We start from the raw sequence: 24,057 nt of genomic DNA, 5'->3' as shown, positions 1-24,057 counted from the left end.
TTTCTCTGAGAAGTTAACTTTCTCACAACAGGCAACCTTAAAGGTATAATATGTAGGAATTCCCCCCATCTAGCGGTGCGGTTGCATATCTGAACGTATTCTTGATGTTGCATTCAGGTGAAATCGGGCAGACGTCAGACAGACAACAGACGCTGCATGTAACAGGATAAACAAGCCTCTATGTAAACAAGTGGTCCGCCAGCACGAGGCAAAACAATACAGGCCTGACAATATGTTGTCATGGTGATGTGGTATTGTTTTACCGTCTTTCTCTCGTCTAGTAAAATGACATCCGGTTGGTTTGCACCTGAATGCAACACCAGTGCCTCCGTCCTTCCTCACACTACACAGTGGTGACAGTTTTAACAGGCCGAGCCCACAGCTCCGCTGAGTTTCTATGGTTACCTACGGTCACGCTGCCACTCAACGTAAAAAATGGCGATGCAACATGGCCGCCTCGGTTCGGTGCGTCGCCCACTTATGTATTTGTAACGACTTGTAACAACTCATTCTAAGGTACCAGAAAGCTGTGATTCCACTTCAGTGAAGTAGCCTACGTATTTATGAAAGACATATTTGATTTTTGCTGATAAAAAGCCAAATAAGTTACACAATGGGGCTTTAAGTGCAACAAAACTATTTAACAGGAATGTATTACCTTTAAAACTAACTGAAAACATCACAATAAAACATTAAAATACAATTTCTCTGAGAAGTTAACTTTCTCACAAGGCGACCTTAATAAATACCTAATGGTATTCTGATTTCTGCTGGCAAGAAAACCATCACCAGACACTGGCTGCATCCTGAAACCCCTACAATAAAGGAATGGACTGATATTGTTAATATTATAATGGAAAATATTACCTTCTCACTTTGTCTACATGAATATATTCACAAAGTCATGGTCAAAATGGGTCTCTAATGTACGAGTGTCACAGTCACATGACTTCACTCTGTCCACTTACCTTTTTTGTTCGTCTCTCTGATGGTTTGAAAAGGATTGCATAGGTCTTAGATACATATTTCAAAATTTAGACAATACAGTTCTTGGTCCTTCTACAAGTGAATGCACCTGTTGTTCCTAGCCCAGACATCCCTCAGCACTTTATTTAACATTACACATTTACAGTACTGTAACAGCTATGTTTTGATATGCTGAATAATAATAATAAAAACATTTATAAAAATACAATTTCTTGAGCTAAAGATACAGACAAGTAACTAGCCTTCGATATGGACTCACGTTCTTAGCTCGTATTTATAAGGAGCCATAATTACCGTACCTTCTTTCAAGTGATCCTCTCAATCAGTGATCATATGAATAAATGAACATGTTTACACACGTCACGTTGCCTTACAATTTTTATTAAATGTATCATAATTTTAATTGTGTCGGCTCCGCTTAGTTGACCTGAGTAGACCGGCTGCTGACAGTGTTAGTGTAGCTGGTAGTGTGTGTTAGTGTAGGAGCTGGTAGTGTGTGTTAGTGTAGGAGCTGGTAGTGTGTGTGAGCACTACACTTTTGATGTGACCTCTCTTGTCTTCTTTTCTGTCTTTTCTTGGCTTTGCTCCATCTCTTCTATGATCGCTCCACTGAATTCTGTGCTTTATTACTGACACTGTGTCAGTAATAAAGGTCCATGTGAAACACAAGCAGAGTAGGTATGCTGTGTAATGCAAATGAAATTAAATAAACAAAGTTTTGATCCAGGAAAAAAGCTGCGAAGTGTCTCGAAAATAAACCTTCTTCCTGCATGCTCTGCAGACAGGACAAGTGTCTTCAGCCAGCTGTCCATCAGCGCTCTTGTCTAATAAAAAAAAAGCCCATATAGGCTCTTTACTACTAATTTTCTTTTTTACTTTCCGCCGTGCTTTCGTGTACCTGCATCGGGAGACTTGTGTGAGGCTGTTATTACATATCCCGGTAATGATCCACTGAGAAAATGCGATTAATTTACACAGACGGTAATTGCTACTGTAAGTTTTACAGAGATTGACTATAATACTTGGAATGGTCATCCCTAATAGTATTACTAAGTACTTTAGTAGAAACTCAACTTCTTGATACTCAGCATCTCAGACCAGAACAGATGACTGGCCTCAGACATTACACCCCTCCCACCTTCAACCCCATTGTCAACCAAGTTCTCTGAAGCTCGGCCAAATGGAGTCAACCACAGCAATAGTTCTCCATTTTGTCAACAATGTCGTCTGATGAGGTAAGTCCCAGGCCAGCAGAGTTATGTGCATCATGGCCATTGTTTCATTGTTTATTGGTTGGGACATTGATTTAGATATAGAGCTAATGGTCATTTGGTAGAGAACTAACAGCAGTTGCTAAGTGACAAACATCAATAAAATGTAATTATTAGCCTGCTGCGGCTACGTTCCTAAAACATGATGTAAAATATGCAGCTGATAGTTTGAGATTTATGGCTGCAATTAAATGTTTGCGGCACAGTGTACTCATTATATTTCCTTTGTGTGTGATTATACTTCAATGAGAAATGGTCAAAATTGAGTCACTCTCAGTGCAATTTGTTCTACTTGTTGATACAAATTTGAAACCTCTTCAGATCACAGTCAGATGATGATCCTGCAGCGGCCAGGAGCAGCCGAGGACCACAGAGCTGCAGAGGAGGCTGGGGACCGGCAGCTCACACATAACAGAGGAAACCGAGCTTTCTGCCTCCAACGTATGTTTATGTGCAATAACACACTAAATGATGTTAATCTAAATGGTTATAAAGCCTTGATGCATATTATTAAATGCACACATATCCTTTAATAACACAATGTATATGCTATCAAAGACCTGCATTGCTGTATTGTGCTTCTAAAATCAATAAACGATCATTTCAGACAAATAAAGCTGTCATCAATTAAGTTTCCTGATACTCCTCATGTGTTACACAAGTAGATCATTCAGTTATGTATTTTCAGAATAAATTGAGTGTTTCCTGATATTAAGCTTTGTATGTCTTTATATTTAACATTTGCAAGGGAAATGGACAGAGATATAAACACAATTTAAGCCATTTCAAGATCATTTGTGTAGATAATTGCAGACACGTATCCATCTTCCCCCCCAAATCAGATTTGCATTTCTAATTCTTCTTATGTTAAATATTCTAATTATATTCAAATTTTTAATGTGTTTTTTGTTTTTTTTTAGCTCATGAGATAGCCTACACTAGGTCCTGTCACTCCTTCAGTGGGCAGGTTATCACTGACTGATAGTGTTTAAACAATTCATTACTTTGCTCAAAATAATACTTGTTTTGATTATCTAAACTTTGTATTTTAGTATACTCAAATTAAAAGATGGAAGGATGGATAGATAGATCATTCTTCTCTGACCTGCTATGATGTTGAGAGTGTGGTTGGTCTTATCTAAGATGTCCTGCATCTTATATTGCATGTGTCTCTTAACATCAGTCCTGGCTGAGTCCAGACTGCCCCCTCATCCATTTGAGCTTATCTCTAAGAAAGGGGGGGTTGGACGGTGTTAAATGCACTCGAAGAATCGAAGACCAGCTTGGAAGACCTTGTGCAGTAGATAAAGGACAGCGTCATCCTCTCCAATATCGTCCTGCCTCAGAAGACAGAGTAGCAGCCACTCCAGAGTCTTCATGATGTCTGGACTCATTGATCTCAGCTGGTCACAGAACAATACGGGATGTTTCCCACAGGACCAGGACCCTCCCTGTTTGTTGACTTAAGTTGAAGAAGACTCAGCCAACTGGGCTGCACAGTCCTTCAGCAGACGGGGACACACATCGTCAGGGCTGATTGCTTTTCCAGGACGTAGCCTCTTGAGCTCTGGCCTCACCTCCCCTGCTCTAAAGGACAGGAAACTTGACCCCAGTGCGATCTGCTAAGTAGTGGTAGAGCCAAAGCAGTGTAGCTAGGGTTGCAAAATTTCGGGAATTTTCAAAGTTGGAAACTTTCCATGGGAATTAACGGGAATGTATGGGAATAAACAGGAATAAATCCAAAATTTTACTTTTTGATTGGGTGGGGGGTGGAGGGGGTAATATTTTACTCAACATTCATGTTTTTGTTGTTCAGTAAAATAATTGATTGTTCATACAAGAATTAAAACGTGATAAAGTTCTACTCACAAATAAATCTGTTGAAATGTCATGTTTTTTTTATTGTATTATTCAGCATGGATGTCTGCTTATGATAAAACAAAATATTTACATTCATGTTTGGATATGATATAGTTTGTTTAAATTACCCCCAATTACCAGTTAATTCTCATAAATTCCCAATAATTCCCATTAATTCCCATAATTCCCATGGAAAGTTTCCAATTTGGAATATTTCCACAATTCTCCAGCTTAACTTCCCATGGAAAGTTTCTGGAAATTTACTAGAAATTTACTGGACATTTTCCGCCCCTTTGCAACCCTAAGTGTAGCCCTCCTTGACATTCGCATACAACAGATCAAGTACTGTTTTCTCTTGTGGGACAGTCAAGATACTGAGTGAAGCCAGGCAGGTCAGAGGTGAGAGTGATGTGGCCAAAATCCCCCAATTCTGCTACAGTATGAATGCATCAGGCTGAAGTATTACAGGCTCTGCTCATGGCCGACTGTAAACAATACTGGTGGTGGTCTGAGAGAACTCCCTGGGTATGTCCCACTGCCAACAGATCCGTGTCCCAACAGCAGACCTTCTCCTTCACTGTGATCTGCCTGGGCTTGTACCACTGTTGTTCACAAGCGGAACCGTTCCTCTGCTTTTCTTTCCTCCACTTGCTCTGGCGTCACTGTCCTTTTGTATTGCAGTGAAGCCAGATAAATTCACACAGCAGCCCAGATTGGTGTCATTTAACCAGGTCCCTGTGAAACACATGAGACTACACATGTGATATACTCACTTGTTTCTTCACAAGTGCCTCCAGTTCATCACACTTGTTAGCCAGGCAGCAGACATTTCCCATGAGGACTGATGGTAGAAAACTCTTGTATCTCCATCTGTAAACCTTTAGCTTAGCCCCTGTTCTGCCTCCATGATACGGCCTCTTTAGGTCAGTGGGATTGGGATGTTTAGTTCCATATCTGGGTTACTTTAAAGCAAGGATCCTCCTCATCGTCGGAGACAAACCAATGTAAGATAAAGACGTTGATCAACAAAATACACTTTTATAACGTTAAAAAAAACTACAAGCTACAAGGACTGGCTGCCTCTTGTTCCCAGCCAAGTCAAATACAGACTCAGAGTCCATTTCAATACAGTCAAACAGAGATGACACTTAAAGTACATGGTTCATAAAACTGTCTTTACAATGACAAAATAATTTTTCCTAACCTCTAACCCTCATTTTTCAGAGTTGACTTTGTCCTTGTCATGGTCAATCTCTCCCTGGTCAAAGTAAATCCAACTACAAAAAAACCACACACACTTAGCACTAAGAAAGAAATATGTTCTTTCTTATATTGAACATCTTCTCACCCACATTTGTCTCTCAGTTTGTCCATGAGACCTTCTTCAGAATGAATGTGTTCATTTCAATTAGTTAATAGGGGAAATGATAATGTATACAAAATAATTCAGCCTGATTAATCATATTCAGCAGTGCCCTTTTATTCATTTCACTGAAACCATTCGTTTGTCAGGCTGAGGTCGTTAGGCATGTTGAAGACAAGATGTAGGACAGTGACAGTTGGACATTGTAAAGACAACATGGAGAACAAAGTAACGGTTGGACATGTTAAAGAACATGGAGGACAAAGTGACAGTTGGACATTTTAAAAAACATAGAAGACAAACTGGCAGTTGGACATGTTAAAGACCATATGGAGGACAAAGTGACAGTTGGACATGCTGAAGAACATGGAGGACAAAGTGACAGTTGGACATGTTAAAAAACATAGAAGACAAACTGGCAGTTGGACATGTTAAAGACCATATGGAGGACAAAGTGACAGTTGGACATGTTGAAAAACATGGAGGATGAAGTGACAGTTGGACATGTTGAAAAACATGGAGGACGAAGTGACAGTTGGACATGTTGAAGAACATGGAGGACAAGTGACAGTTGGACATGTTGAAGAACATAGAGGACAAGTGACAGTTGGACATGTTGAAGAACATAGAGGACAAAGTGACAGTTGGACATGCTGAAGAACATAGAAGACAAAGTGACAGTTGGACATGTTGAAGACCATGAGGAGGACAAAGTGACAGTTGGACATGTTGAAGACCATGAGGAGGACAAAGTGACAGTTGGACATGTTGAAGAACATAGAGGACAAGTGACAGTTGGACATGTTGAAGAACATAGTAAGACAAAGTGACAGTTGGACATGTTGAAGAACATAGAGGACAAAGTGACAGTTGGACATGTTGAAGAACATAGAAGACAAAGTGACAGTTGGACATGTTGAAGACAAAATGGAGGACAGACATGAGGAGGAGAGATCCCCACAGTTAAGACAGTCGGGCGATCAAGAGGCTGAGATTGCTTTTCTGTGTGTTCTCCTTAGGGAGAGAGAGAGAGCTCTGTGTGTGTGTGTGTGTGTGTGTGTGTGTGTGTGTGTGTGTGTGTGTTGAGTTTGTTATATAGAAGCAGATTCATAGCAGCAGATTAAACAGATTGTGTGTCGTATCTGTTGATGAGCTAACATCGCCCGGCGGGACCAGGATGTGTGTGTGTGTGCATGTGTGTATTTAATGTGCCTTCTGTTACAAAGAAAGAAAATGAAAATGAGCCTTGGAGCTATTTAATGTCAACGCTTTGGATGACAGCTGCACACACACACACACACACACACACACACACACACACACACACACACACACACACACACACACACACACACACACACACACACGCATGCACGCACACACATATACCCCCACAACACACACACACACAGTCATTACAGTAAAGAGGCTGACGAGGCGTCGATGCCCCTGATGCCACAAAATATATTTACACACACACACAGAGAATCAGAGTGTGAGGCTATGAATGGAGGATTTAAACCTCTTTGAGTCATGGTGGAAAGAGGAGGGTTTACATCTATTATCAGTGTGTGTGTGTGTGTGTGTGTGTGTGTGTGTGTGTGTGTGTGTGTGTGTGTGTGTGTGTGTGCGCGTGTGTGTGTTAGGCAGCAGGGAGGAATGCTGGGAAATAGTAATGAACTGGAACTGTCTCCCTCTGAAGAACATTATATGTTAACAAGCTGCTGTTTCTCCCGTGGAACAGGAAGCTCATCTGGGCAGAGTCAACAGCTGTTACCATCACAACCAGGGCTGCCCCCGCCGCCATCTTTTCCTTGGCGTCGCTGATCATTTATGAGTGACAACATTAGCCAATGATGTTATCTCAGTCTCACACACTTTGAAAAAAGTTCCCCACAGCCAGCGTGTTGTGTTGTTTGTGTTGGCCTGTTGCGCGTTGGTGCAGTGATTAGGCTGGAGGTGGAACTGCTAGTTTTTCTTAGACACAGACAGCAAGTGTATTAAAGGGATACTTCAACATTTTGGCAAATTGGCCTATTGCCATAATCGCTATAGATATAGAGCCGCGAGCTGCTCAGAGCTACGCTACGGAGGCTAATGGGAATTCTTGGTTTCCCTAATCAAACTCATCAAATACACAATCCAACAACTCCACAACGCTCTGGTGGACAAGTTGTGACCTGCACATTCACCACGCTATGAGATAATAATGGAATGTTACCAGATGGAGTTGTTTTAGAGGTAAATTCATGCAAAATTGCTGATGTACGTTGCCTTCAGGGACAGTTTTTCATCGAGCAGTCTCTGTATTTCCCTCTAAAACAACTCTGTCTGGTAACGTTCTGTTATTATCTCATAGCGTGGTGAATGTGCAGGTCACAACTTGTCCACCAGAGTGTTTTGGAGTTGTTGGATTGTGTATTTGATGAGTTTGATGAGGGAAACCAAGAAATCCCATAATGAGCCTCCGTAGCGTAGCTCTGAGCAGCTCATGGCTCTGCTCGGCCGTTCTAAAAATAGCTTGCACCGATAATTAAAGGTAACGAACCTGCTGCTATGACTTTAGGGATTATGGCAATGGGACAATTTGCCAAAATGTTGAACTATCCCTTTAATTGTTGGTGCAAGCTGTTTTTAGATCGGCAGAGCAGAGAACTTTTGTCTTTCCCTCATCAAACTCAACAAATACACAATCCAACAACTCCAAAACGCTCTGGTCGACAAGTTGTTACCTGCACGTTCACCACGCTATCCGACCAATCCGACTGGTTCATACCAAACATACTGTATATAAGCTACAATACAATAGTCTAGGACCGTTGACTTGCTATTTTGGTAAGCAACCAGAACCAGGGCAAGAGAGGCAGATCTTTCCGACAAAATAAAAGCACCAAGCTAATAAAATGCGGTGAAACTTTTTAATTTAAGGAATCTAATTTACAAGAAAATCCCGAGCCATTAAGTTAACCTGTTTCTTTTATTGTATTACAAGTTATTGACTTGTCTATTTCATAAGTTTTATGTTGGTGAACACTTTTACTTTGGTGAATGTGGTGATTTCTGGATCCGCTAGAAGACTGAACATACAATATATACACGGGCCGCTGCTTCTTGGAACTCTCTCTCTCTCTCTCTCTCTCTCTCTCTCTCTCTCTCTCTCTCTCTCTCTCTCTCTCTCTCTCTCTCTGTTGCTTTCTCTTCCCCGTCACCACTGACAGCTGTATGCTTCAGTCATTATACTAACGCAATATACCCTTTTAATTGCTTTAGTGCGCCGGTAGCACTTTTAGTACCAGTATCAAGCTCACTATGAACAAAACCAACTAACGGACCACCTGTCTGTCTCCGTCTCTTGCAGCCTGTCTGTCTGGCCAGTCTCCAGACTGCACTCTGGTCCAGTCCAAAGAGGACGACTTTGACTGGGAGCAGGGAGGCACCGGTGACCAATCAGCCAGCAACCCCTGGATCCCCGCAGGTACCCATCTGTGTTTGTCTGTCTCTCTGTCTCTGTCTCTCTGTCTCTCTCTCTGCAGACTCAGGATGAGACATTCTTCCTGTAAGGCTCCTAAGGGAACCTGGATGGGTCCTCTGAGGTTTATTTCCTTCTGAGAGTCTTTTGCAGATTCAGCTGATAACTCAGAAGCTCCGTCTTGCCACAGTGTTTCTATTAAAACATGGAGGAGTTAGCTTCCCTCTGTGGTCCTGGTGTGAGCAGCTGTTGTGAAGGAGGAGAATGAGTGCAGCTCCTGTAATGAACCTTTGAATGATTCTTTAATGCTCAGTTTCTCCGTGTTAGACCTGGAGCTGATGCAGCCTCTGTGTTATCTACTATTGACCTGCCACAGTCTCTGCTCTGAGTTATGGACGGACAGAGTTCACAATGAACCGCTGAGATAAGACTAAGTGTGTGTGTGTGTGTGTCATTTGTCACATGCTCGCAGAGGTTAAGCCGCTGACGAATGAGAATACAGCTCTCTTAAATCACAGAGCCAATCACGTGAGAGACAGGCTGAGTGAGGACACACAGAGAGGAGGTGGTTACTGTCCTCTTTAATGTGATTTATATGGGGCGGCGATGGGAGGAGAAGGAAACGAGAGGAGAGAAGGAAATGTGAGAAACAAGTAAAGGCAGAGAGGAGAAGAAGGAAAAAGAAGAAAGAGAAAGAATAAAAGAAGAGTGGAAACGGAGGGGAAGATAGAGAAAGAAGAAAGAGAGGAGGGAGAGGAGGACAACAGAGGAGAGAAAGTGATAGAAGTGAGAAGAAATGAGGAAATGAGAAATGGAAAGAAGGAGAGAGAGAGGAGGGGAGAGGAGAAAAGGTAACGGAGGCAAGAAAGAGAAAGAAAGAGACAAAAGAGGAGAGGAGGAAACAAGAGAGGAGGAAACAAAAGAGTGGAGGGTTTTGTCACCTCCTTTTTCCATAAAAGAAGAAGTGTGTGTGTGTGTGCGGGTGTGCTTGTGTGTTTGTGTGTGTGCTTGTGTGTGTGTGTGTCCATCCGTAGGGAGAGAAGCTGTTTGCTCTGTGATTGCCTGGATTGGCTGCAATTACTCACACACACACACAAACACACACACACACACACCTCCTCCTCCCCCATGGTTCGATCTCCTCCCGGCTGATATGTGGAGCAGGGAGCAGGGCGAGGCAGGGTATTAAATCTAACTATCCCTCCACCAGAGAGCAGCTGGGCCGGCCAGGGAGAACCACACAGGGACCGGTCCTGTCTGGAGCTGGACGGATCACACCTTTATCTCTCTGTGTTTCTGGTCATGTCCAGATCAGTCCAGCTCATCATCATCATCATCATCACTGGTGTCATGATCATTCCTTCAGGACTGTGGTCATTTGTATTTCAGACGTAACATTCTACCTGCAGTCACAGGTCAGCAGCTCTGTGAGAGACCACCAGGCCTCTGATCCTCCGTAGAGTCCAGAGAAAAGCTCTGACCTGCACTTTGTCCCTGTAGCTTTAAAGGGATAGTTCAACATTTTGGCAAAGTGGCCCATTGCCATAATCCCTATAGTCATAGCAGTAGGTTCGTTACCTTTATTTGTCGGTGCAAGCTGTTTTTAGAACGGCGGAGCAGAGCCGCGAGCTGCTCAGAGCTACGCTACGGAGGCTCATGGGATTTCTTGGTTTCCCTCATCGAACGCATCAAATACACAACCCAACAACTCCACAACGCTCTGGTGGACAAGTTGTGACCTGCAAATTCACCACGCTATGAGATAATAACAGAACGTTACCAGACAGAGTTGTTTTAGAGGTAAATGCAGAGACTGCTTGATGAAAAACTGTCCCTGAAGGCAACGCGCAACAGCTGTTTTGCATGAATTTGCCTTGAAAACAACTCTGTATCGTGACATTCTGTTATTATCAAATATTGTGGTGAATGTGCAGGTCACAACTTGTCCACCAGAGCGTTGTGGAGTTGTTGGATTGTGTATTTTATGAGTTTGATTAGGGAAACCAAGAAATCCCATGAGCCTCCGTAGCGTAGCTCTGAGCTTTTAAATCTAAATGTTTAAATCCACCAAGTTATATGAATTCCTAATCCATTTAAATTATAATAATGCACTTGCACTTTATATTAAACTATTTTCCAACAACCTACATTGTATTTTAGTGTATATAAACTCCAAACCAGGCAAACATGTGTTGCACTTAATCAATAGTAGACTAGGCTACTTCCTGTTTAACACCACTAGGAAGTGCCAAACACTACTGAAAATCAACTTAAAGCTTGAGACTGGGCACGATTGAAAAAAATGATCGAGGCAATTTTTCCTGAATCTAAGCTTTGTTTAATTAATTGCACTCGCAATATATAACATACGTCCGGGGAGGGGCATTTCCAGCAAAAGCACCATTTGATAATCACCGGGAACTATTTGACCATTCTTCGAATATTTGTGAATATTCCTCTCTGGGCGTAAAACTACGTAATTATTCTCCGGTACCACTTCTCATCAAAGTCCACACCTTACAGAGTTTGCAGCGCACCTCAGTTTCATTTGTTTTTTATTTGATAGAGTTCCACATAGAACCTTCTGATGGCTGTAGGAGTATTCCCATGTTTCTCCTTCTTCTGTGACAGTAAAAAGGGAACATTTATGTTTTTTTCAGACAAGATGAACGTCTAAAACTATTTGATTTTTTAAAATTGATTGACTATTTGAATATTTGAAAATAGAGAGAGCGTCGGAGTAGGGATAGACCCTACTTATGTTTCTCATGAACTTTTATTACTGACACACAGCGTTGTCGGAGTTCAGTGGGCCGATCTGAGAAAAGACAGAAAATAAGGAAAGAGAGACAATATCAAAGGTGGTGTCCAATGTAAAATTGAAGTTTCATACACAACAGCTCATCCTCACTGATTGATGAAGTTCGCAAATCGAGTTGAATGCTAGTGAAATCAATGAAATAATTGATAGAATTGATTACAAAAATAATCGATGCAGCAGCCCTACTTATAGATGCAACTTTATTGATCCCGAAGGAAATTCCACATTATATCCCACTATGAAAATGAGGTCTCCACCGATTATTGGCATGGCAGATAATATCAGCCAATATTTGGCATTTTTATGATGATTGATATCCAATGTCTGTGCCACCCAGGTTTGCTTCCTTCTGTGCAATTTCCCCCAGACTTAGGTTCCTCTTCCACATGAAAACAGCATTTCAGTCAAATTATGTCAAATTCCATGATATTCCACATTAAAAATATGTAGATTCCGTTTTATTTGTCCAATTCTGCGATTCCGTGATCGCAGAAATTATAGGGCCCTATATACTGTGTAAAATCTAATCCCAGGTGTGTTATTCTATATTTTGTCACCAACATTTTCATTTTTACCGCAAATGAATATTGGTTCTGAATATTGTTCATCGCTATCTGCCCCCAAAAAAACATATTGGTCGATTCCTAATGCAAATCTTTTCCAGCATTATGCGTTTGTTGTGCCTGTTCTTTCTTAAATGCCTTTTGTGCTGACCACACTGGGTTTCAGTGTGGTCAGCACTTGTATGAGAACAGGCAATAACTCCTCACCGTCCCTCTCTAATGCTGGACCCAACTCAGCACAGCTCCCAGAGGACTGCTACAGGAGATCTTAGATCATTTACAAGTCACTCATCAGCATGTGCCCCAAAAATCTACATGGTCTCTGGATACCAGTTCCCTTGGATGATCCCATCAGCGCTGTCTGGGGATTGTATTGCAATCCTTTTTGTTATTATTTCATTATTAAATTGTTATTGTTTCCAATTGACTCAAACCAGTTAGAGCTAATAATCGGTTTGAGTAGTTTTTTTAAGAATAACAGTCCAAATTCTTTGATTTGTGAATATTTCTGGTTTCTTTGTTTCTTTATGACAATAAACTGAGTCTCTCTTTGGTTTGTGGACAAAACAAGACATTTGAGGACGTCATCTTGTGGTTTGGGAAACACTGATTGACATTTACATTTTTTTTTTAACATTTTATTGACCAAACAACTAATCGACTAATTGTTTAAATAATCAAAAGATTAATCGATGATGAAAATAATCATAGTTGTAGAAACCAGTGCAGGACAGACGAAGCTGGCTGATACATCCTCTGACCATGAGCGTCCACTGCAGCATCACTCCATCCTCCTCTGTGGTGTTCAGGTGATGCTGTCAGACATTGATCAAAACGCATGAATGCTTTTTGACTGATTGAGTGTAAATGCATGTCCCTGGATCAGCTCATGAAGCTCTACAGCCTCTGTAAAGACACTTTAAATGGTAACTCTGCATGTGTTCTCCCAGAGACGGCAGCAGGTCTGAGGAGGAAAAACCTCAACTGTTCTCCACTGTAACCGGTTTAATACTGCGGCTGCACACACACACACACACACACACACACACTGAGCAGCAGCAAAGCATCGATTGACCAGTGATTGCAGGCTCCATTTAATGTTCTTATAAATGGTACAAGTTCAATCTAATCTGAACCATGTAGCACTCGCTCCCTCTTTGCTGTCAGTGTGAACAACAGTAATCTTCTCTAATGCCCTTTACTGCCTCACCTCACACACACACACACACACACACACACACACACACACACACACACACACACACACACACACACACACACACACACACAAATACATACACACACACACACACACACACACACACACACACACACATACATACAAATACATACACACACACACACACGCACACAGTGTTTCAGGCTTCTTTCTGTTCTTGGACTTCCTGACTTGTTAGCAGTTGGTTTCTGCAGGATCTGGACTCTGGTCTTGGTGACTTGGTGGTCGCCAAATTGGCAGTTAAATGAGTGTCAACATCCCATTGTACCACTAAACAGCTGGTCTGCTGATCCAGGACCAGGAGAGAATCCACATCAGTCCTCCTGAATGTTCTTTGTTGACAGGGAGTCGCCTCTTGGACCCTGATTGGTCTAGACAGCTACATCACAGCAGCCTGCAGCTGCTCTTTGTTTCACTTCTTCATCTTTTCAGTCGTTCATTTGTCTTTGTCATGTTCCTCTGGGTTCTGTACCTGTGTGGACCTGGTTCTGCTGCAGCTTTTAGTCCTGTTCCTTACCCACGCGTCACTGTTCTTTAACCACACCTGCTTTCTGTTCTGCTCTGGTCCCTGATTCCTCATCTGTTCTAGTCTGTGTTTCTTCTTCTTTTCTGGTCTCTGGTTCTTCTGTCCTGGGGCCTCATTTATCATTGTGGATACACCTTTTTTTACGCCATTTTCCCCTCGTTTTGTGCGTACGCACTTTTCTCCGCCAAATTTGGGATCTATCAAGCCAAAACCTGACGGGGAAAAGTGCGGACATTTACACCCATTTTGACCCTGGCGTACGCCTTTTTTGAGGAAGAGGAGGAATTGGCGACACCGTTGCTGAGTCAGAGAACTGCAGTGTGAGAGGGAGAGAGGAGCGGAGTACATTTAGAAGAGCACAGTAGGATTTTTTAAAGTAATTGTGGTAGTGGTGGACCGTTGATGCTGGCAATCCAACCCGCTCTATAATAACACTAGGCTTTATGTTAATTGATAAACAGAGCGGATTGTGGATTTTGCTTTTTTGATTAGGCTGTGTGACGTCCGACAAGGATCAAACCATCCAAGTTTAAAAACACACCGGCAGCAGCGCACACTGATCTGCAGCTACTGAGACTGTTATTATTCTGTCACCTGAGTTAACGAGGTGCACGTGAGTTTGGAGCTGACGAGAGGATAGAATAAAGAGTGAGACAACGCGGCCCTGAGGAGGAACTGTGAAGGAAAATGACCTAAACCGAGTCCAGTAGAGCTGTAACTGTGTAGTGGGAAGGCGTGCAAAGTAATGGTAACTATCGTCCTGCTTCCTACATTGTTTTAACATCTAGGTAAAAAAAAAAAAAAAAAAAAAGATTTTCTGGTATAAAGGGGCAGATTACATAAGATTCTTCTTCTTTCTGCTCCCTTTTGTTGAGATTTGGGAGGTTTTTGTTTTTATTGTAGCTTATTAAAATGCAAGATCATTTTTCTGACTGATTTATTGCCCGTGTATCTGCTTTCGGAGAAGCGGAGAAGTTCCGCTTCTTTCCCCGTCCTCCGCCGGTTGTCTCCGTTGTCACTTTGTTGTCACAAAAGTTGCTGCGCCACAGAGAGCACATGGCTAATTAAATATGCACGTGCTGACCATATATAGTTGTATATAGGCGTTCCGGGGGTGGAGTAAGAGGTGTGTTCACGTGTGCACCATTCTTGAGTCCTGTGTGATTTATTGCGGAGAGTTGTGCGTACGAACAGTTTGATTGATCTGAAAAAGGTGTAAATATTTAGGGTGTACGCCATTTTCGTCTTTTCGCCGTACGCAAATATTTAGTAGCAGTTTTACACCCTCTTTGATAAATGAGGCCCCTGGTCTTTGATTGTTTCGTTCCTGTTTCTGTTTTTTTCTCCTTGTGTTCTGGTCTCTGGTTTTTCCTCTTTTCTGGTCTCTGGTTCTTTTGTTCTGGTTTGTGGTTTCTCTTTTGTTCTAGTCTCTGTTTTTTCCTTTGTTCTGGTCCTGGTTTTTCTTCCTCTATTGCTGTTCTCTGCTTCTTCTGTACTGGTCTCTGGTTTTTCCTCTGTTCTGGTCCTGTTTTTTTCTTTTTTTGTGGTCTCTGGTTTTTCCCTCTGTCCTGGTCCTGGTTTTTCTTCCTCTGTTGTTGGTCTCTACTTCTTCTTCTGAACTGGTCTTTGGTTTTTCCTCTTGTCTCCAAGTCTCCTTCTGTTGTGGTCTCTGAATCTTCCTGTATTCTTGTCTCTGGTTCTCCCTCTGTTCTGGTCTCTGGTTCTTTTGTTCTGGTCTCTGTTTTTTCTCCTTTTGTTCTGGCCTCTGGTTCTTCTGTTCTGGTTTGTGGTTTCTCTTTTGTTCTAGTCTCTGGTTTTTTCCTCTGTTCTGGTCCTGGTTTTTCTTCCTCTATTACTGCTCTCTCTACTGGTCTCTGGTTTTTCCTCTGTTCTGGTGTTTCTCAGATCTTGTCTCTGGTCCTGCTTCTGGTCCTGCTTCTGGTCTGGTCTCTGGTCTGGTGTGTGCAGGTTCAGGTCTTGGTTTGTTCCTCAGGCAAAGAGGATGCCCACTGTCAGTCACAGATGTTGCCCAATAAAATGGCTCGGTCTCAGAATTTAAATTGATTTGGTCCAACCAGGGATGACCAGAGGGAACACACACACACACACACACACACACACACACACACACACACACACACACACACACACACACACACACACACACACACACACACACACACACACACACACACACACACACACACACACACACACACACACACACACACAAACACACTCGCACACACACACAGACCAAAGGCATCTGGGTGTGTGTCTGTGTGTGTGTGTATCTCTGTGGGGTTTAGGGTATATTAATATTTCTAATAGGGCTGTTATCAGCTCAGTGCCAGCTGCACACAGTAAACACACATGCACACACACACACGGTAAGGCTTGAAGGCAAATTTAAACACTACACACACACACTCTCTCTCTCTCCCTCTCGCTCTCTGTCTGTCTGTTGTGTGATAACTCCCACTATGCCTTTCTGTGTCAAAGAGACCTGGAGGTCAAAACCACTTTTCAAAAAAATACAAACCGCTGTAAACAACACACAAGCACACACACACATGCACACACACGCACACGTATACACAGATTACACACACATCTACTATTGTGCCAACAGGTAAACACTGTGTAAAGGTGAGAGAGGGTGTACAAGGGCGAGTAACGTAGGATTGAACGGAGAGAGGGAGAGTTTGAAGTTGTGGACTTTGTTTGGCAGATTAATAAAAAAAAAAGAGTGTGTATGTGTATATATTTGTGTGGTGTGTGTTTGTGTGTGTTCGTGTGTGTGTCTGGGTTAATTACTGTGTTAAAGGGTTTATCAGCGTGTCGGCATGCCGGAGATTCACCCAGCCTTTGAACATGACATGGCTCTGAGGGTGTGTGTGTGTGTGTGTGTGTGTGTGTGTGTGTGTGTGTGTGTGTGTGTGTGTGTGTCCAGTCTGTATGAAGCCACTATCAGCCTCCTGCCAAAACCAATTCAAGCCTTGTTCGGGGAGTTTAAACACTCAGAGCAACTGTGACTCCATTCCAGCCAATCAGAGGAGAGGTCACACTGACATGCTGATTCCCTATTGGCCAGCTGTTCGATCTAAACACTCTGACATTTGAGTAAAATCCTCTTGTTCTTCAGATGGATGTCAGGTTCAATGTCTGTGTACAGAGATACAGAGGGTCCAGGATGCGTTTAGCCTAGCTTAGCACAAAGACTGGAGCGGAGGAGAACTGTTAGCCTAGCTTAGCACAAAGACTGGAGCAGAGGAGAACTGTTAGCCTAGCTTAGCACAAAGACTGGAGCAGAGGGGAACTGTTAAAGGTATAATATGTAGGAATTCCCCCCATCTAGCGGTGCGGTTGCATATCTGAACGTATTCTTGATGTTGCATTCACGTGAAATCGGGCAGACGTCAGACAGACAACAGACGCTGCATGTAACAGGATAAACAAGCGTCTATAGCCGTTTTCCCACTAAAATTAGCGGGTCGACACAGGTTTTTTAAACGCGGGTCGACCCGCTAACAATCGGCATTTGGCCCCTTTCCCATTGACCAAAATGAGCCGAGTCTGGGGGAGCATAAACCAGTCGCCCCCCTCTCATCCGCGGTGCAAGAAACACACATGCCACAGCCGCCCGCTGTGGAGTGTCCGTCCGCCTGTCCGCCGGATGACGGACGTCCGCGACACAACACGTCAGTTAAACAGACTGTCGCTTCTTTTCTTTTCTTTTTTTCAATTGTTTTTGGTCAGTGTTCTTTGATCTTTTGATCCCAGTCTCGGGTGAGAGCAGAGCTTTGTTTTGGTACGTGATATGAGACGCGACCGGTGCGATGACGTAGCGTCACGTAACGCTCAGCGTCATCACGTAAATTAGCGGGTTGACCCGGGTCTGGCGTTCCCACTGCAAGCCGATCGGAGCCGAGGCGATTAAAGCCGATTTCAACCCGCGTCGCTTGCCGAGTCGTTTGACCCGCGTCGACACGGGTCGACGCTGCTCGGTGTGCCTTTCCCACTGCCACCAAAAGCCGATTGTTAGCGGGTTTAAACTGGTTTTTTGACCAGTGGGAAAGGGGTATATGTAAACAAGTGGTCCGCCAGCACAAGGCAAAACAATACAGGCGTGACAACATGTTGTCATGGTGATGTGGTATTGTTTTACCGTCTTTCTCTGGTGGAGTAAAATGACATCCGGTTGGTTTGCAGACGGCCGTCTGCCTGACTGCACCTGAATGCAACACCAGTGCCTCCGTCCTTCCTCACACTACACAGTGGTGACAGTTTTAACAGGCCGAGCCCACAGCTCCGCTGAGTTTCTATGGTTACCTACGGTCACGCTGACACTCAACATAAAAAATGGCGATGCAACATGGCCGCCTCGGTTCGGTGCGTCGCCCACTTATGTATTTGTAACGACTTGTAACAACTCATTCTAAGGTACCAGAAAGCTTTCATTTGTATGCGACTTCAGTGAAATACGTATTATGAAAGACATATTTGATTTTTGCTAATAAAAAGCCAAATAAGTGACATACTGGGGCTTTAAGGCTGTGATATAGTTGCTGCAAACACCGCAAACGTATCATGGCTGCCATGCATTTGATAATCCAAAGACACATGGTATCATGAATTTATGTCTCTGAACATCTGTGAATGGCAATCCGTTGTCTCTTTATTGTTTAAAACAGTCAGCTGATATTCACAGTTTTTCTTTTGTTGCAGCCTCCAGTTAAAAGACTGTGTAGTGTGTCTAGTTTCACTGCTGAAGCAACTGTTGTTGTTGTTGTTGTTGTAGTCCGTGAAATCTTGAACAAAGTCTCTCAAAAATACTGTTACAAACTATAAATTAATCCTTAAATCATTATCTGAAATACATAAATCACCTGTTTAGAAAATGGGGAACTGACTGTCAAAATGAAGACATTTAAGATCCGGAAATCACAGAGAACAGGAAGACAGGGTGTGTGTGTGTATGTGTGTGTGTGTGTGTTATTTGTGTAAATCTTCTAAATACGCTGCAGCTGCCTCTCCTCACGTCTCAATATAACTCTGGTAATAGAATTAGCCCCCCTCCATCTGTGTATGAGCTGGGTCTGATACGATTGGTTTACAGATGGCAGGGGTTGTTTGTGATTGGCCGACAGGTGAGCGTGGGGCGGGAGGTTAACAAGAGGGAGAAACGCCAAGACACGAAAAAGATCTGTGTGTGTGTCTATGTGTCAACATGTGAACAGCAGCAGTTTGCTTTTCCGTCTCACAGGTTCAGTCTACTTCGATCGATCAATAATCTACAAATAACTGAAGCTTGTTAAGCTAAAATCAATCCATCTCCGTAGGGGCGCACTCACACACAAACACACACACGCCTCTGACACACAACATGAAAATGAACCTTGCATTGTGCAAAATACCAGCAACCAATACCCTCTGTCTACCAAAATAAGGTATAAGCAGGTATTTTAAACACAGGTTAACCCACAGGACCTTTTTGCACAAGCGTCATTTCATGCACCTCACAGAACACACACACGGATGCAGTTGGGAGAGAGTGGGCTACAATGAATGCGTCACATCTTATCCCCTAGCCAAGGCTCCTGAAAAAGTATGCAGTCATGCTTGTGAGACGTTTTGATCAGTGATTGTGTGTTTTCAACTTATTTTGAGGCAGCAACTCACTGTTTCATCCCTGTGTCAAATGTACTGTTGTCTTTGTGGTTTAAAGGGATAGTTCACCCAAAATTCAAATTTCACTCATTATCTACTCACCCTCATGTCGACTTAGAGCTCGGAGACTTTTCATAGTCCTCCGTGCCTTCTCTGAGTTACGGGGGGGTCCGCGCAGCAGTATTTGTCCATATAATGGTTGTGAATGGATACCAACTTTCTTCGTCCAAAAAGACACACCAAAATACATCCAAATACCTCCATACTGCTCGTGTGTAATGTCCCTCTTGTATTGAAGCCCCGACATGAGAAATCGTTCCAAAAAAAATTGAATAAGTCTATATTTTAAGCTTGTTTGTAGTGGAAGCTCCCAGTGTCTCAGTTCACTGCTCTTCCTGTGTCATTGCAAATCTCGCGTGATTTGCACTGACCGGCAGAACAATTTCTCATGTCAGGGCTTCAATACAAGAGGGACATTACAGACAAGCAGTATGGAGGTATTTGGATGTTTGTTGGTGTGTCTTTTTGGACGAAGAAAGTTGGTATCCATTCACAACCATTATATAGACAAATACTGCTGCGCGGACCCCCTCGTAACTCAGAGAAGCCACGGAGGACTCTGCAAATTCTCCCAGCTTTTAGTCGACATGAGGGTGAGTAGATAATGAGAGAAATTTGAATTTTGGGTGAACTATCCCTTTAGCAACAGTGTGCTGGGCCAACTGAGACTGCAGAGTCAGTAGACCTGGGTGTGACTGCTGATAAAACCCTTTCCAGAAGTCAGATTCTAGAGGGTCTTGGCAGGTTTTTTGACAAGTGGAAAAGGGGCCTAAGAGATGGTCACAGTATCACATCAGGAGGAGAACCTGGAATGACTAGAGTCCAGAGGGTTATGCCCTCGTGTGTTTGGAATTGATGATTGTGGAACCAAACTGTGAACATCTGGGGAAGTGAGGAATAGACATCATCTGGAATGATGAGTAGAAGACTAAACATCTGGATCACTAGACAACACACTTGTGGATCAATGAGCAGGATGGGACGACGTGAGCACCGGGAGTGCTGAGCAGGAGACTGATCATCTGTAGTAATAAGCAGGAGACCTGTGAACATCTGGAGAGATGAAGAATGCTGAGCACCTGGAAGGATGAGCATGAACCAGTGAAGATCTGGAGTGATAAGCAGGAAACTGAACATCTGGAACAATGAGCTGAAGACTGAACATTTGAAGCAATAAGATGAAGAACATCTGGAGCCATGAGCTGAAGACTCTGAATACAGAGCAGAGCAGGAGACTGATCATCTTTAGTTATAAGAAGTAGACCTGTGAACATCTGGAGTGATGGAGAATGCTGAACATCTGGAAGGATGAGCATGAAACTGAACATCTGGAGCCATGAGCTGAAGACTGAACATCTGATTAGCAAGTAGCAAGTATGAGACTCTGAACATCTGGAGTGATACACCGGAAACTTTGAACATCTTGAGGGCTGGGCAGGAGACTGATCATCTTTACTAATAAGTAGTAGACCTGTGAACATTTGGAATGATGAAGAATACTGAACATCTGGAACAATGAGTTAAAGACTGAGCATCTGGAGCGAAAAGGTTAAGAGTGAACATCTGGAACCATGGGCTGAAGACTCTGAACATCTGGAGCCTTGAGTTGAAGACTAAACATCTGGAGCCACAAGCTGAAGACTGGACATCTGGAGCTATGACCTGAATACTGAACATCTGGAACCAGCCATGAGTTGAAGACTAAACATCTGGAGCCACAAGCTGAAGACTGGACATCTGGAGCCATGAGTTGAAGACTAAACATCTGGAGCCACAAGCTGAAGACTGAACATCTGGAGTAGCAAGTATGAGACTCTGGACATCTGGAGTGATAAGCCGGAAACTGCACATCTGGAGCCATGAGCTGAAGACTGAACAACAGGAGAAATGAGCTGAAGACTTAACATCTGGAGCCATTAACTGAAGATCCTGAACACCTGGAGCCAAAACCTGAGGACTGAACATCTGGAGCCATGAGCTGAAGTGTGAACATCTGGAGCCACAAGCTAAAGACTAAACATCTGGAGAAATTAGCTTAAGACTAAACATCGGAGCGATAAGCTTGGTGTTGTCCCTGGACTAAGTCAACCGTCAAAGTGAATTAGTCTCCGGGTCCTTCCAGGTCTCAGCTTCAGCATCAAACAGTGACTCTTTCTCTGACTCTGTTCCTGATGTTCCAGATGCTCCAGTAATAAATATAGTTCACACCAGAAAACATGAACACACACCCTGCTGTTTGTTCTACAACATTCCTCAGTTGCTAAGGAAACAGCTGGTACACACACACACACACAGAAATAAGAAGACGAAGAGTTTCGACATGTGAACTAAACACATGCTCATGCGTCACAGACACAAAAAGTCATCAGTGTGAATTCCTCTCCCTCTTCTTCATCAGTTTATTTATTTATTGTCCTCGTAGCTCTTCCTCTTCCTCCTCCTTTTCTCTGTCGTGATTAAAACTCTTATTTTTCTAATCGATTCTCCTCAAGGACCATTGATCTGCACACACACACACACTCTCTCTCTCACACACACACACACACACACACACACACACACACACACACTCTCTCACACACACTAACGCATGCACGCACGGACGCACACACACACACACACACACCACACATACAGACACAAACATACACACACACGCCCCTGAGTGTCCTCAGTTGAAAGTGATGTTTGTTACATTCACTTTGTTTGTTATTGATCAATGTGCAGACTCTCAGCGGTCCACAGGCTGTGGCCTTCCTGTGTGGAGTTTCCATGTTCTCTCTCTGCCTGCGTGGGTTCAGCCATCCAAGTCCATCCACAACATGCTTTATGTTGAAGCATAGTGTTGACATTATGTTCTATCAACCACTTTCAAACACCAACATGCAGCAATACCTCAACGCTCTGCGTGCTCTTACTTTGAAAGGCAGAAATTAGATTGTCAGCAGGTGATGATCACATGCTTTCCAGGAATGGTTGAGTGGACTTTTGTTTGAGAAACTCATATTGAATTCCATGTTAGTTGTAAATATTCTGAAGATATATTCATTCATTCATTCATTTTGGATGTATGTCATTCATGGTATGTACATTCTCACATAGTTGCACATATACATAGTGTACACATTTTCACCATGAATGAAAAGGAGCAGGATGAAGAAAACTTATAATACCTGCCCCTCTCTGTTGTAACAAATTTCATTGGCTTACTTCAACACCAATATTATTCTCTGTTAAAGATGATGAAACATAGTAATGACAAAAAAATAAAATAAATAACGGTAGACACCACTCGTCTATCTATCTTTTTCCTTTTTCCCTTCTTTTTCTCTTTCTCCTTCTTCTTTTTTGTAGATACTTATCTTTTCTTTTTTAAACATTTTCTTAAACTGAGAAATACTTGTACAACTTTTCAATTCCTTTCTTTGTGAATGCCATACTTTTACACCTGCAACAGAAATACACATTTGTTTTAAGCTTAGCCTTGCAAATGTAGGTTTAAAATCAAGCTTCAATGCTTTTCATTTATTTGTAAATGTTGAAAGGATTCACAGATAATGTCTTCATCTTCTGCCCTCTGCTGATTTATAATAACACATCACATATTTATGCCTGGATTATTAATCAGTTATTCATCAAGTAACTAAAACAGATCTACCCTCATAAATCATCAAGACTGATAAATAGTTGATCAACTGATTAATAACTCATTGTTGCTGTGACAGTTGGACATGATAACATCAGATCTGCTGCTGATTTGTTGGGCATTATTATTTTATTAGCATAATGTTTTATGAGCTCAGCAGGAAACTCTGATAGTCAACATTATTAAAAAACTTTATAACCGGTGTTAACAAGGCAAAACTCGAAAATAATTGGACTGATCATGGGGGAAAATCTTATTTTCAGTTATTTAAAAATTGTCGTGCTGGTTCAATAAAAACTGAGTCATGAGACGCCGGAGAGAGGGCGATCCAGATAGACACTCAACTAGGGAGAGCAAGGCTTAACTGTGTGACTGACAGCTGCTCCACCAATACCTTGCTGTTACTGCACTGCTGTTGTTACCATGGAAACACCTTTCAACCCATTGGACACACACACACACAGACACACACAGACACACACTGTAAAGGGCGAGTTAGGTTAGTTTTCACAGAAACAGACACTTAAAGACAAGTGAGAGCACTCAGATGATTGACAGCTGGAGTCACAACACAGTGAAAT

General features: G+C 42.6%; 1 protein-coding gene across 1 annotated transcript in view; it reads left to right on the top strand.

Moving 5' to 3' along the window:
* Positions 1 to 24,057, top strand: part of LOC311003924 (receptor-type tyrosine-protein phosphatase mu-like) — a 171,614-nt gene that overhangs the window by 39,765 nt on the left and 107,792 nt on the right. Inside the window, exon 2 of the mRNA XM_083995836.1 lies at positions 8,840 to 8,956. Within this exon, the coding sequence (XP_083851962.1) occupies positions 8,840 to 8,956 (117 nt within the window). The remainder of the gene's footprint in view (positions 1 to 8,839; positions 8,957 to 24,057) is intronic.

This window comes from Trachurus trachurus, assembly GCF_905171665.1.
Source record: "Trachurus trachurus genome assembly, chromosome: 20".
Lineage (NCBI taxonomy): Eukaryota > Metazoa > Chordata > Actinopteri > Carangiformes > Carangidae > Trachurus > Trachurus trachurus.
The sequence above is the reverse complement of the archived record's forward strand: the minus strand, read 5'-3'. Positions and strand labels throughout refer to the sequence as shown.